Here is a 14,561-nt window from a genome sequence, read left to right as displayed (position 1 = left end):
GCTCTTTCTGCTAAGTCACTGTGGTTCCTAATTATCAGTTTTCCTATTTGTGTCACTTTTAGCTTGCAGCTTGTCGATCCTTGTGTTTACATATTGAAGATGCAAATTTTTCAGACAGGGAGTTTGTTGATCTTCTCCCTATCTGTTGGGACTCATGTTTCAAGCTGTTTGATGAAGTTCAGGAATTTGACTCAAAGGTAAAACCTATTGATAGGAAACATTTCCCATTTTTTGGTAGGGGGCAAAAAGTCATCGAGTCTATTTTCGATGAAGTTGTAATGTGGGGAATGGAAGGTAATAACCTATGAAAGCACGGACATGAGATGCCACGGGACACACGGACACATCAATTTTAATTTTTGATAGAGATGGAGACAAAAATCAGTGACCCATATAGAATACTTATTGAAATACAAAATACACTGGAAGTGTGTGAAAAAACACATGTATTTATACACAAATGCAAGATGGATGTACATATAGCTTACACACACACACACACACACACACAGAGGGAGAGAGGGAGAGGGAGAGGGAGAGGGAGAGAGAGAGAGAGATTTGTAGACAAAATCTAATAGTATTTTCATATTTTATTGATATTAAAGTTCAAATTAAGTTTTTAATGTTTTTAATTTCTTTTTTAATTATATCAAACATTTTAGATCATTTTTGTATTGATAATTTATAATACCTATTATTTATAAACTCATTTTAAGAATATAGGATAAGAATAAAGTTGGACACGTTGACACATCATTATTTGGGTGTGACCAAGCATGTTTGAATTTTTTTATTTTTTATTAAGATACAGTTGGACATAAAAGACGTGTTGCACGAGTGTCATGTTTGAAATGTGTCCAACACTTGAAGACGACAGCTAAATGAAGTGTCGATGCTTATAGTAATAACCTTACTTGGTTGGACCATTTAAACTTATGGAGAGGGAAGGATTGTGCTGTGAAAGCATTCCCCTCTGGTCTTCAACTTTGTTTTCCCTTCTCATTGGGGAGTGTGGAGTTGATTCATTGTTGATGATGCGGTAGTGTGTGTTTCTATGTATTGCTTCTCTCTTCAGTATTACCACATTCATGGTGTGAAATGGAGGCCATTGCCAAGGAAGAGAGCTGCATGCTTTAATTATGAATTAGGTTCTGGGTACCACTGATCATTGAGTGAGAGCAAGAACAACATGTGAATTTGTTTCTGGAAGAGTAATGATGTGATGTTGGAAGATATACTGAACAGCGTTCTGTGTAGAAGGGATACGCAGCAGAGGCTGATTGATTCTCTGGCAAGTGTTCATGAACATGGGCTAAGGCACATGATGTCCAACTGCCTTAAGCCTGAATTCAAGGCTATTAATAACTAAAGCTAGTGAAAGGACTCAGCATGCATACATTTGGTTGTGGTTTAATACCAAATATACATTGTTGGCATTCAACTTCTTTTTAACTTTGAATGCTGGCAAGAGCTAAAACATAGTACTTGTGAATTATAATTTGACCTGAATTTGTTCTGGATTTAGTCCAGTTGGTGAAATCATGTTCTTTTTTAAATGTTTCTCCAGGTCCAGGTTTTGAATTTGATTTCCACCCTTATCCTTCATGTTAGTGAAGTTATTCCATTTGCAGAAAAGTTGGTTCAATTTTTTCAGAAGGTACATAAGAGAATCCTATGTTTTGTTTTTTCTACTTATTAGTGTTATACATTCAATATTTGGCTGTCAGTATTTAAGTAAAATGTGAATAAGATTTTTATTTCGAGAAGAAGTATGTGATAGGGACTCGGGTAAGTAGCCCAAGTCCTATGTTGAGTAGGGATAATTTTTTTTTTTTTTAATTTTCCTTTTCTTTTATTTGTCCCCTTCTCCAAATTTTGGTGCAGGTGAGTAACCAAATGCTACCTGAGAAAACTTGGGGGGAATGACCAAAAGGGCTATTAATGGTTTAAACATGGATATGATTCCTGATAGAGCACTATGGCACACTTTAATCCATGTAACTGATCTCACTTAGTGGACTAGGCTTAGTTATTGTTGGATAAGTTATCCCAATGAATTTAGGGTTATGATATATGTACAGAGCATTTCAGGAACTTAATCCAGAATAGCTTTCCAAGATGTTGAATATTGATTTTGAATGCTAGATTAAGCATAAATCTAAAAACATTTCAATGGCAATGTTCACCTCTTAATTGTTTGCCTTTTACCCTATGTCTGCTGGTGTTATCCATGTAGCTAAAGGTAAACATATAGCTTATCAAAATGAATTTATCTTCTCTATTGCTCCTATTTTTGCAAGGTCTGGGAAGAATCCTCTGGTGAAAGTTTGCTGCAGATTCAGCTTCTTGTTGCTTTGAAAAACTTTGTGGTTGCACTTGGTTACCAGTCACCCATTTGCTACAGCATATTATTGCCAATTCTGGAGAATGGAATTAATATTAATAATCCAGATGAACTGAATCTCCTAGAAGATAGCATGCTGGTAATAATGCTGTCTTGTTCTTATTAATTAAGATGGGTATGATTTTTGTGCGAGAATGTCATGATAATTCAACTCCATAACCTTTCAGTTATGGGAGGCCACACTTTCCCATGCCCCGTCAATGGTGCCTCAATTACTGCCACATTTTTCACGCCTTGTGGATATCATGGAAAGAAGCTTTGACCATTTAGAGGTTAGATTTTTCTCCATACTATAATAATATTTTGACTAAAAGAATCTGTGTTCAGGAGAATGATAGAGTCTGCGTTAGTGATAGACTGATAGTGAGTAGTGACAATAGAATGAAGTGGTCATTTAGTTAGCTTGATGGGTTGTACTTGAGGTAATTTACATGGTGTACAAATATTTAAATTAGTTAAAAGATATTTCCTTTGATTTCCCTGCTTGCCATCTCTTCTTCTGTACCTCTTAAATATTTTTAGACCACTATAAAGTTGATTTGATTGCTTGGTGAATCTCTGGCTTCTGAACTTAGTTTGTTAGGTTTGAAACTCAAACAGGTAAAACTACTCTTGGTTTCTACTTTGTACCAAATTAAAAGGTCTTAGTGCAATATAATATATATATGAAGTTAATCAATGTATTTTTCGGTCATCTACTTTACATCAAACTTAATTGAGATGAAGTTAATGTTGTTAATACTAAATATTCATTCAGCTATTGATTTCATGGAAAGGTGTAAAAACTTCAGCCGCTGCCATCGCTCTGATTATTATAATTTCTGTATTTATTTCTTTGATAACTACTTTGGTTCGTGATCTATTCTTGATGAGTCATTGTTTTAGTTACTCCAACCGTAACGGCCAATTGTTCTTGATATAATTATAATAAACGTGTTTATTTTATTTGTATGTTATTTCTGTTTGTCGAATTACAGGTTGCAGTAAACATAATTGAAGATTACATAATTTTGGGTGGAAATGACTTTCTGAGCATGCATGCTGCAAATATTGCTAAAATTCTTGATTTAGTTGTTGGAAATGTTAATGACAAAGGTCTTCTTTCAGTTCTACCTGTCATTGATATCTTAATACAGGTATGTTTTTCCCATATTGACAAATATAGTTTCAATATATTGTGGAAGTTTGTGCAAGTCTTGAACCCATTCCCATCTAACTGATCGGAGATTAAACTAACCATTAGATGAGTGCATTACATGCTTATTATTTCAAGGTTAGTTGTGAATGGTGAACCATTGAGACTTTAGTAGATGGCTATGTAGTTTGTAGCTTCTTGCTCTGTTTCCCACAAGCTTGCATATGGACTAGTCTCAGTCTTTGGTGGTTGCTTAAATAGTTTGATATTGGACCAAGATGATAACCGGGGAATTTAACTATGACTATTGTGGTTGACATTCTTAGCACATAGAAGGTTTGTCATTGGAGCTATTAATAATGGACCATTTGAAGGGTTTAGGATTGATTCAAAAGGGTGTTGCGGTTCCATCTTCAATTTGCAATAACTTAATTATAAACAATTTAACTTCAAATTTAGCCTGCTAAAGTTCGTGTTAGAGAACTATTTCGGTAAATGATTTGTTTTAACCGATGTCTACATCCCTAAATGGATATTATAAATGGCTGTGTTTGTGTCTCGATTTCCAGTGCAAGGTTATCAATAGTGGATAGCAGCTCATCGGTTGTGAAATTTCCGCTACACAATAGTGCTATTGCGCCGATAAATGTGGATATTTGACAACCTTGAGAGGAGGTCAAGGTATCAATAGCGGATTGCGGCTCTTCGCGTTTTGCTAAATTTCTGCTACGCAATAGCGCTATGGCATGTAGCGGATATCTGACAACCTTGTACCCGTGCAGGACCATTCTCTAATTATTTGGTCTCAGTTGGATTAGAATTTAGTTTCTTGTTGTATTTGATTTAAAATCTCAAAACAATTTATCTTGATTCGCCCCTTTACAGTGTTTTCCTATGGAAGTGCCACCGCTCATTAGCAGTACTTTACAAGTAAGGAGTTGTATGCTTGTTGAATAAATAGGATTTTGTGTTCAACTCACCTTGTTACTAATATGGACATGTTTTTAATCTGTTATTTCTTTTTTATTTCAGAAATTAATTTTAATATGTTTGAGTGGAGGAGATGACCGTGATCCTTCTAAAACATCTGTCAAAGCATCTTCTGCTGCCATCCTAGCAAGGCTTCTGGTGATGAATACAAACTCACTTGCCCAATTAGCATCAGATCCATCTACTTCTCTACTCCTTCAAACAGCATCCATACCTGTTCAAGAAAATATACTTCTTTGTCTGGTTGACATTTGGGTCGACAAGGTTGGTGTTGTTAAGCTATAATATGACTAATTTTGTTTGGTTTTAAATAATTGAATTATTTAATACTCCGCAAGTCTGAAACTGTATTGTGTTTAGTTTTATATCAAAGAATTACTTAATACTCTACATGTCTGAAACTGTAATATGATTTATATTTGTTTGGCTTTTGATGTTTATATGAGAATATATATTTCTGCAGAACAATCATCATGTTTGAATTTCATAATCTTCTGCATTTTTAATACAATTTCTTTCTTTCTTTTCATTCAATACCATAAGAATGGGGTAGGAAAAACAACAATTGGTATTTCTGAACAGTGATGTCTTTAGCCAATATTTGGACATAATTATTTCATTTGGTCCTATTGAATATGTTGTATCCTTACTTTATTGTAAATGTACATTTTCAATTTTTTCAGGTAGATAATGTTTCTTGCATCCAGAAGAAGACAATTGGCTTAGCCCTCTCAATAATTCTGACATTAAGGCTACCGCAAGTCATTGACAAACTTGATCAAATTTTGAGGTACTAATATAGTGAACATCATAAACATGTTAATGTGAAGTAAATGACTATTTGTTGTTTTGTGCAGTGTTTGCACAAGTGTAATTCTGGGAGGAAACAGTGACTTGACTGAGGAAGAATCCAGGTTAGTTTTTTGCATTTTGTTTTTATCTTTTTCTTTTCCTAAAAAGATTTTAAACTTTATAACCTAATATGTCTCTTGCACTTCATGTTTAATAATTGAACTTGGACCCGATCTGAGTTCGGTTTTACTTTCATACGAGGATATATTATTCTCCCTATTAGAAGTGGGAACGGTTTTGAAGGCAACTGAAGAGTTTAGAAATTGAGGGGTTGTCCCTGTTATTATATGGCTTTTGCTCATGTTTTACTATCATATAATTCTTTATGTCTGATGTAAATAACAGTGGTGTTATGAGCTCCAGTACGTCTCCTGATGATGGCAATATCCCAAGTAAAGAATTCAGAAAAAGACAGGCAAGAATTTATGAAACTTAACCATAATACTCATTCTGGGACAATGTGATTGTATGAAAAACAAAGGGTGTTATGCATATGTATATTTTCTCTCCAGATCAAATTTTCAGACCGTATCAATCACATATCACTTGAGGACTCTGTGAAAGAAAATCTACAAACTTGTGCTGCTATTCATGGAGAATCGTTTAATGCTGCAATGAACAATATGCACCCATCTGCGCTTGCACAATTGAAGCAAGCATTAAAGATGCCATAATTGGCGTGCCATAATAGTTTGTGGCTGGGACATGGCTTGGTGGTTGTTGATCAGGTGGAACTATGTGCATTTGCGGATCTTCTGTCCATAGATTGTGACTTTTCTATAGGGTATGTTCCCTTTTTTGCTTGCTGCAACTTCAGAAAGAAAACATAACCTGTTGCTGGCATTGACCAAATAATAGTAAGGTTGATTACAGGATCACTGACATATACTGAATAGCTTTAAAACTATAGGCTACTTGCTGCAAATTATAACTCTGGAAATCATGGCACACTGAATTTGAGATGTTTTCTTGAAAATAATGAAAAAACTGTTAGACAGGAACAGCTTCAGTAATTAACATATTATTTGTTTCCAGTTTGTACTCATCACCATCTCTTCCTTTTTGGCATTATGATATATTATGTCTGGCTCGAGATTTAGGACTAAGAAATAGTGTGCGGATTAAATTACTAGATGATTATTTTAATGTAGTAGTATTTTTAGTTAACTGACAGTTAACTTATCTTTCTGCAGGTGAAATTCAAGCTTATTACAAGAATTATTGGTTTTTATTCACATTTTAAATTGTTTCCAAGTCATGTTTTTTTAGCACTAAAAAATCATTCATTAGTTATGCCAGTCCGGCATCGTGAAACTCTGTAAATAGGATGCTGTCCTCTATTATATATAAAAGGAGGATCAGCATTGAGTCTACAGTGTTCTATTTAACTGAGAAGAATTACAGGAAATATGAAATGGTCTGTGTAGATGCTGTTTTTGAACATTTTGGGATGTGTAGTGGAAATTTCAGCAGTCTAATCTGGAAAAGTTAATTTTGATTGCATATTATTTGCTAGATTAACATTTTTATTTCTATTTTCTCACACTAGTTATGGATCAATATGTAAAGTCATAAATAACTAGTTAAGTCATACAATCTCTTTTTTTTCTTTAACCTAAGCTTTAAATTGTAAGATTTTACTCAGTATTTATTCAAGTACTGAAGCTCGACTAAGATGTATTAATATTTGATGACACTTGTGCAACCTGTGGATACTGGTACGTATGAGACTGATGACTTTCAATTATTGGGTGTGATGTAGTAGCTTTTTATAATCTTAATTGATGACAAATTGAAATACTGGTGTTTTAGGAACATTTGAAATTTTTCCTAAATTCCAAAGTTACAATGTTTTGGAACTGTAATAGTAGCAACTTTTATTTTGATCTGACTTAGAAATTCAATCTTAACTGACGTACAAAGGAAAAGGAAGCGTACGATAAAAAGAGGGGAGCAAATTATGTATTTTTGTTACTAGAGAAGGAGCAATAGATTACAGGACAGAGTAAACCGATTTGTAATTTTTGCCTTGTGATCCAAGCAAAGTTTGAGAGAATTGTATGAGCCTGACCCCAAGAGAGTTTAATTTAAAAGACTTGCTGTGTAAGAAAGCACCTAGACTTTGAGTAGTAATGAATTGGAAAAATAGGAATTCCTAATGAGAAACTTGCAACATTGTCATGCCCATTAAAGAAAATCGAAAGCCACGATAGGCAACTCGTTTTGCTTTCGTTCATGCTAAATCTATGGATGAAAGCATATAAAACAATCCAATTGAAAAGTCAACCCAAAAAAGCCGCACCAAAGTATGAGTATGGGTTTGTTTAGTTGAAGGGCAACAATGAGGATTATTTGCTTTTATTCAAATAAATGTTCATGTATATGTATGGATTTAATCAATTTATACATAAAAGGCATTTGCATAAAGTTTGCCTCTACTTTTATCTTCCAACCATTCCAACCAAACATGTCCTAAGAAGAATCCTCACCATTAGGACTGAACTCACCAGGAGAATCCCAAGCAAACCAAGATTAACAATTTCACTTAATAGTTTTACGTGCCCCAATCTTTGAATTAATACTTATTTCTACGACTACCAGTCTATAGGAGGTATCTATTACCTTTGCTCCATAAATATTGTTAGGCATTAGAAATAAGTGGCTACTCCAACGAAGATTTCATAATTGTCATTATGTAAAGATACTTCATTTTGATCATTATGATAAAATTATAGAGCTTGATTTTTATATGTCATAAAAGTGTTACTTTTATTTAAAATGTGGTCAAACAAATATGTTACACTGTTTAAACAAATATTATTATGAAAAGATGTTTTTGCCATTTTCATTGAAGTAGTTGGCTTAGAAATTTGACTGTTAGAAGAAAGCAATTAAACAACTAAGTACCTATTTCTACATTGGTTTTCCTATTATCCTCCCATACTCCCCTGGCCGCAGCTAATTACACACCTGTCTTGATTTTGGACAAATTAAACTAATCCTCCCTTACCGTTTTTTTTCTCATTTACTCTTATTTAACAAGGCAGCGTTTGAATGTTGTTCATGTCTCAACACACATTTTTTGTTTGGTTTGGTAAAACACGAATATTTAATGAAGACAGAAGAATATAAATATGCAAAATTTGTAGACCACGTTTAAGCTAAGACACTACAATAGACAAAATACAGTTTTTTTTCCATCCTTCAATAATTTTTAAATTTCAATTTTAACCTTAACCCTGAGAATTCTTTTTCCTCTCTCTCCCTCCCCCTCCCCCTCCCCTCCTCCATCTTCCTCTGCCCATTTCCCTCACCTTGTTTCATACTCGGCGCCACCTTCTTCCCCAATTTCCCTCCCTTCGTTCCCGTCGCTCCTTTTCTTTTTCTTTTGTTTCGTTCCCTCTTCCTGGGCATGTGGGTTTAATGTGTTCCAGATCTACAATCACTAGTGTTGTTTAGGTTTGATTGAATTTGTTTGTTTGAATAAAGAGAAGTTCTGTGGTGTGGATTGGAAAAAAGATCCATACATATAAATAGTAAGGTGTGTATATCAGGTAATAACGCCTGGCTTCTTTCTTCTGACTTGCATGGAGAACTGCAAGCACAAAAGGCTGTCACTGCAGGTTTATGTAGACGTTGTCGTACTTGGCGCAAGTTTAGTTTAAGAAAAGAAAAAAGGACAAATAGGTCCCTCACCTTTTGTTCCGCAGATATTTTTATCCCTGACCATTAAAAAATACTTTTTTAAGTCATTGACCTTCACAAAACTTGGACAGATCAGTCCTTGATGGAGGCATTTGGACGGATCAATTCCTGACTGAGGCATTTGGACAGAGAGACTGATCTGTCCAAATTTTGTGAAGGTCAAAGACTTAAAAGTATTTTTCAAATGGTTAGAGACGAAAATATTTGCTGGGCAAAAGGTTAACCTATTTATTTTTTTCTCTTAAGAAAATTATTATTAATGTGAGTGATTATAATATTTGAAAATTGGGCTGAAACTTTTTGAACTTGCTTAGGGTAAATGGACTTCTTGTTTTGTACAAAATGAGATTATACAATTTCCTTTGAATTTCTTTTATCATTTATGTTCTAATATGAAAACTGTTTGGATTTTACATTCTTAAATGGATTAAGAAAACAAGAACCTGCAGGACATTGATTTGAGCTTTTACTCATTAATATTTATAAGAAGGAGGACTAAATTTTTTTATAAAAAAATAAATATATTTTTAATTATTTTTTCACTTATTTTTCATAATTTTTATATTAATAATTTTCATTAACTATTTATTTTTGTGTTAATTTATTTTCATAATCTTTACATTTTTATTTTAACTTATTTCCATGACTTTTTATTTTTATTTGTTTTCATAATCTTCATTTTTTTATTTTTATTTGTATTCTTATTTACTTATTCACGTTAATTATAATAAGTTTTATGTATTAATAATTTGACTAAAGCAATAATAAATATATATTTTATATTATTATTAACATACATCATTCTCTTTTTTTTTTCGGTTTCTTTGTAAAAGCTCAAAACAATGTCCTGCACGTTCTTGTTTTCTTAATCCATTTAAGAATGTAAAATTCAAACAGTTTTCATATTAGAACATAAAAGTTTCAACCCAATTTCCAAACATTATAATCACTCACATTAATAATAATTTTGCACCACAACAACTCACATTAATAATAATTTTGCACCACAACAACGTCTACATCAACCTATCAATGCGTTATTACCTAATGTACACACCTCACTATCTACATGTATGGATATTTTCCTAATCCACACCACAGAACTTTCCTTGAATAAAAGTAATTGAATATATTTGTTTGAATAAAAGTAATTTGGTTGGTGTGTAACAATGAGGGTGGAATTGGTGATTGAATTAAAAGTAACTTTAACTTTTTTGAATATTTGTATGCCTTGTTCATTAGATTTTGTTTATTAGTTTTTCCAAACACACTAGATAGACACAATTATTTTGTTTTTATATTTTGATGTCTGTCCCATCCTATCAGTCAACTAAACAAAGCCTAATTACAGTCACCAAAAGAAGCCAGTTACGAAAAAAACCAATCTAATTGATGTTGTCTTAGCTTTTCAAAATAATCACTTATTTAAAAACAAATCAAATTTTTAAATCAACAATTATTTGAAATCAAAGGGTATATATATAGACTATTATTGACCAGAACAAAGCTTAGGTAAAACAAATTGAAACCCATCTTTATAAAGTACAAACTCTTTGTTTTGAGAAAAGGGATATTTGCTCTAAGAAAAGGCAGAACAAAGTAAGCATTTGGGGTGCAACAATAATGGGCATACGAAAACTTTGCTGTTAGTATCTAATATTTGAACAGTGAATACTATACTAAATTCATATCCAAGCAGAGATACAATTCAGTGAACAGTGTACCAAAATTGAAAAGGGGTTGAAAAATGAAACGAGATCATTTTAAACTCATTCTTGACCATTTGTAGAGTCCATAGGCTCAGCTTCAGCTGATTCATCTGCCTTGTCCCCCTTCTTACCTATGAGGAAGAAAAAAAAAATCATGTTATTGAAAATTAATCAGAAATCTATAGAAGCAATGATACGATACAGCAAAGAATGATAACATATAACCAATCTTATACCTTTCTTCTTTTTTCCACCACCTTTCTTCTTTGTTTTTGTGCCCAAAGCCAGCCATGCCTTGATATCTGGATCCTCTATGGTTTTCGTTGGCTGCAACTCCTGGAGTGGATAAGAGGTGACTCGATCTGATCCATTTGGCATTAGCAAGACTGTGAATTTGATGTGCGCAACATAATCACCTGAAAACAACTAATTGTGCATAACATGAGCATGACTCAGATGAATCAAAACACCAATAGATTTAATCATACTACTGGCCAAGAAAAGTTTTCACCCGGCTTTTCATGCAGAACAGGATATGGCTGCAAGAGCTCATGATTCACACATTCCACTAGACCCAGGCGAGCTCTTTTCTCTTCCAAAGCCCTGTATCACACAATTAACATCTTAGAAGAATGAAGACAACACATTTGAATAAAATACTAGAAATATGCAGGTAGGAATTTACCTAGCAGAGAATGGCATAATTGGAAATTTTTGGCTTATTTCACTGAAAATGAATCTAGATGCTTTCATCTTTAAGTGATAACTCTTGTCAACGGCTCTCTTATAAATAGTTGTCTGCTTTTCGTCCAACAGCTTGGGCTGCACGTTATTAAGAAGTTGCTTTAGCAACTCATTCGATAATTACCTCGTATTCATAAGTGATAACTCCGCCTATGTTACACTTGCGGTACATAGCCGGTCCCAAGCCCGGATAAAGGAGGAGGGTTGTGTTAGGTCTTCGGCAACCAACATAAAAATATAGCCGAACCCCCATGACAATTCATAATAGATAAAATACCTACCTTGCCTTCTCCAGTGCTTGTTACTATATCAATTGCATAAACTTCGTTTTCCTCAAACTCCGCGTCATCAACCCTTGTATCTGGATTTGTTACACTAAGCACAACTTTGTTCCCATCAATTACAAATTGCTTCATTTGGTGACTAAGCACACCCTCAACAATTTTACAATCATAGGCAGCAGCAACCTTTTGAATTGCCTCGGTTACATCCTTATTCTGCCAAGAGAAATAAATTGATTAATAAATTATTTACAATAATAATATAAATCAGCATAATCATGATTCATGAAACAATCTCTATATTAAATCAATAGTTGTATCAGAAACCACAAAAAAAATCAATTGTTAATTTGCTATGAAAGTACAAACCATTCCCTCAATTAAGCATTTATATCAATAAGTAATATGTTAAACCTTGTACAATGTTGGCTATAGTAGCAAGTATACTGACTATAAAATTCAGCACGACTGTGAAACTATTATAAGCCAATTATGTTTAGGCAACAGGGAAAAGAGGAAATCAATATAGTACTAATCACCTCGGCAAAGTTGCCAATTCTACAAAGAATGGATTTCCTTAAGTATTAGGAGGGCTTGGAAAATGAGTTACAAATGCAACCAATTGGTGTCAAAGAAGCACACTAAGTTGATACCAACTTGATTGTGTCTATATATCCTGAGAGATGGTCAAAATGTATTATGGAAAAGATTTTCCGGTAAAAGGACTATGGAAAAGATAACCATGGAAAAGATGACCAACTATGAAACGGAAGATGAATGATTATCCATCAGTGTAACTATGACAAAAATGGCTTCATTGGGATTACCCATAGCCTATGATGTCTACATCATATGGAGATCATATCATCCAAACTTAAAATCATTTTGTAAAACCAAACATTAATTTGGGAGGGAGACAAAATCAAGGAACAGAACCAGCTAATATTTCTCAAAATTCCAAAGATAGCAAACTTTTGAATGATGGTGCATGATAAAATCCATCGGTGTGACAAAACCGTATGTCTAATATGCTTGAACTTGAAAGCAATTTTACTCAAGTGTATACTAAAAAGTTAATCAAGTAACTCTAGCTGAGATTACACAATGAAAAGCATACATGACCTCTATCAGTGTAACTATGACAATGAAGCTTCATTGGAGTATATCCATGGCTCATGATATTTTTCATCCTTTAGAGATCAATGAACCCCCTTGAAAGAGAGATTTAAAAATAATCTAATTTCATGCATATTTCAATAAGCTGAATTGCCTATGTAATCTATATTATAAATATAGAATAGTAAACAACTTGTGTTCAACATAAGCCAGTGCACTGGAAAAATGAACATAATAGTCCGAATTATAGAGCACAGAATAAGAATCATTTAAGATTTCTAGAGATTCCTATAAGGTGCACCTAGTTACCTTCTTTCCTGGCCTTACAAGTCTTAAGGCTACTTCGGCAGCAGTGTTTGCAGCTGTGATAACATCAGCTGCCCGTCCTGTAACTGGGCCATCCTGAAGCACATGTGTGTGTGCCACAGCAGCAATGAATCCATCTATATGACAAGCCATATCACTGGGAAAAAATGCGGAAAAGATAAATTAGCATTAATAGCCAAAACCAATCTCCCACCATTCTTAACAAAAGTATTCTCCAAACATCTCTCTCTTACATTTTCAATATATCACCTCCTTCCAACACCGCCTCATCGCTTGCTAGAGGAGAGAAATGACAGACTGTATTGTTTACAGATATGCAGGTTGGAAAAGCAACGCCTCTCTCAATCTTTCTCTTAACATTCTTGTACACATTACCAGTTTGCCTTCATTAAAAGAAAAAGGGAAAACAGTTGAACACTAAGAACCATAATACAAAAAGAGAAACTAACACAGCTATTACATACAAATATGAGAAATGGCACAGAACATTGAACATTGCTAATTCCATTGAATTATAAAAGAGAACATATAAGCTTACTCTCTAATGTATGAATCTCCTTTTTCGCAAATGTCCACAATCTTGGCCTTCGGTTTACATTCTGAGACCACCAACTTCAAAGCCTCTGCTCCCAAAAACACAAGGCATCCATTATTACCAACATAAAAAAAAGGAAAGAAAGAAAAAAACACAGGAATTGGAAAAGAGAACGGTATCTTAATAATTCAACATATTCATGTATGAAATATATAGAATAATTTAAAAAAATTTAAAAAAAAAATAGAAGAGTGAGTAACGCACTGTTAACGATCTCAGCCGCAGTCTTGTATTTGGTGACAACTTCAGGAGAAGAGAGATCCAACTCCTTCTCCTCCCTTTCATCATCTGACATGGTTGCTTTCTTGTTCAATTGTTCTCACTTCTGCCAACAAATAAAAAACACAGAGAAAAAAGGATATCATACATTTGCCGAATTCGATAGTGAGAAAAAAAACTAAAATTTGCAAAGAAAAAAGTTAGACGGAGACTAGAATTTGTGAAATTGAAGAGTTTTGGAGAATCACTAACAGCGAAGGGTTTGGTGGCAGTGAAGAACGAAAGGTAGGGTTTTAGAAGTGAATGGAACGGTGTGCAAGTGTTAGAAAAGCAGAGAGGTGGCTGTGGCTCGGTGCAACTAGGGTTACACCTTTGCAGATCAGCTTTGGCTTATATAGGATTTTTTCATTTTCATTACATTAAAATTACTATAAACTTATGTGTAAGGGTTTATCTATCCAAAAATGTCATTAGCTGATTGGCT

The 14,561-nt window shown here is 33.8% G+C and overlaps 2 protein-coding genes across 3 annotated transcripts in view; one reads left to right on the top strand and one right to left on the bottom strand.

Annotated features, from left to right (window-relative positions):
• The window catches only part of LOC107636789 (importin-11), a 14,212-nt gene extending 7,316 nt beyond the window's left edge, over nt 1-6,896 (top strand). Inside the window, 13 exon segments of the mRNA XM_021121425.1 lie at nt 1-20; nt 63-197; nt 1,568-1,657; nt 2,301-2,483; nt 2,572-2,676; nt 3,382-3,540; nt 4,425-4,469; nt 4,572-4,793; nt 5,213-5,319; nt 5,387-5,443; nt 5,727-5,796; nt 5,894-6,165; nt 6,575-6,896. The exon segment at nt 1-20 is cut by the window's left edge and continues 88 nt beyond it. Coding sequence (XP_020977084.1) covers nt 1-20; nt 63-197; nt 1,568-1,657; nt 2,301-2,483; nt 2,572-2,676; nt 3,382-3,540; nt 4,425-4,469; nt 4,572-4,793; nt 5,213-5,319; nt 5,387-5,443; nt 5,727-5,796; nt 5,894-6,055 — 1,355 coding nt within the window. The 3' untranslated portion in view covers nt 6,056-6,165; nt 6,575-6,896.
• On the bottom strand, nt 10,599-14,490 carry LOC107639577 (ERBB-3 BINDING PROTEIN 1). Of its 2 annotated transcripts, none has more exons than XM_016343115.2 (10): nt 14,330-14,490; nt 14,063-14,183; nt 13,802-13,886; nt 13,497-13,646; nt 13,246-13,399; nt 11,821-12,036; nt 11,481-11,617; nt 11,307-11,398; nt 11,032-11,211; nt 10,599-10,926 (listed from the first exon to the last, which is right to left on the bottom strand). In XM_016343115.2, exons 2-10 carry the CDS (start codon nt 14,151-14,153, stop codon nt 10,856-10,858), a joined length of 1,176 nt encoding a protein of 391 aa, XP_016198601.1. In that variant the 5' UTR covers nt 14,154-14,183; nt 14,330-14,490; the 3' UTR covers nt 10,599-10,855. The 2 variants fall into 2 exon arrangements, with proteins under 2 accessions (XP_016198601.1, XP_016198602.1); XM_016343116.2 differs by having other exon boundaries at nt 14,063-14,180; nt 14,330-14,481.

Source organism: Arachis ipaensis, chromosome B04 (assembly GCF_000816755.2).
Source record: "Arachis ipaensis cultivar K30076 chromosome B04, Araip1.1, whole genome shotgun sequence".
In the NCBI taxonomy this organism is placed as follows: Eukaryota; Viridiplantae; Streptophyta; class Magnoliopsida; order Fabales; family Fabaceae; genus Arachis; species Arachis ipaensis.
The sequence above is the reverse complement of the archived record's forward strand: the minus strand, read 5'-3'. Positions and strand labels throughout refer to the sequence as shown.

Bases quoted from the DNA above. Each gene is read 5' to 3' on its own strand.
- LOC107639577 (XM_016343115.2), bottom strand. From the start codon at position 14,153: ATGTCAGATGATGAAAGGGAGGAGAAGGAGTTGGATCTCTCTTCTCCT. The intron at 13,887-14,062 runs GTGCGTTACTCA...TTTTGGGAGCAG, and splicing joins TGCGGCTGAGATCGTTAACA to AGGCTTTGAAGTTGGTGGTC. The intron at 11,399-11,480 runs GTAAATTCCTAC...TGTGTGATACAG, and splicing joins ATTATGCCATTCTCTGCTAG to GGCTTTGGAAGAGAAAAGAG.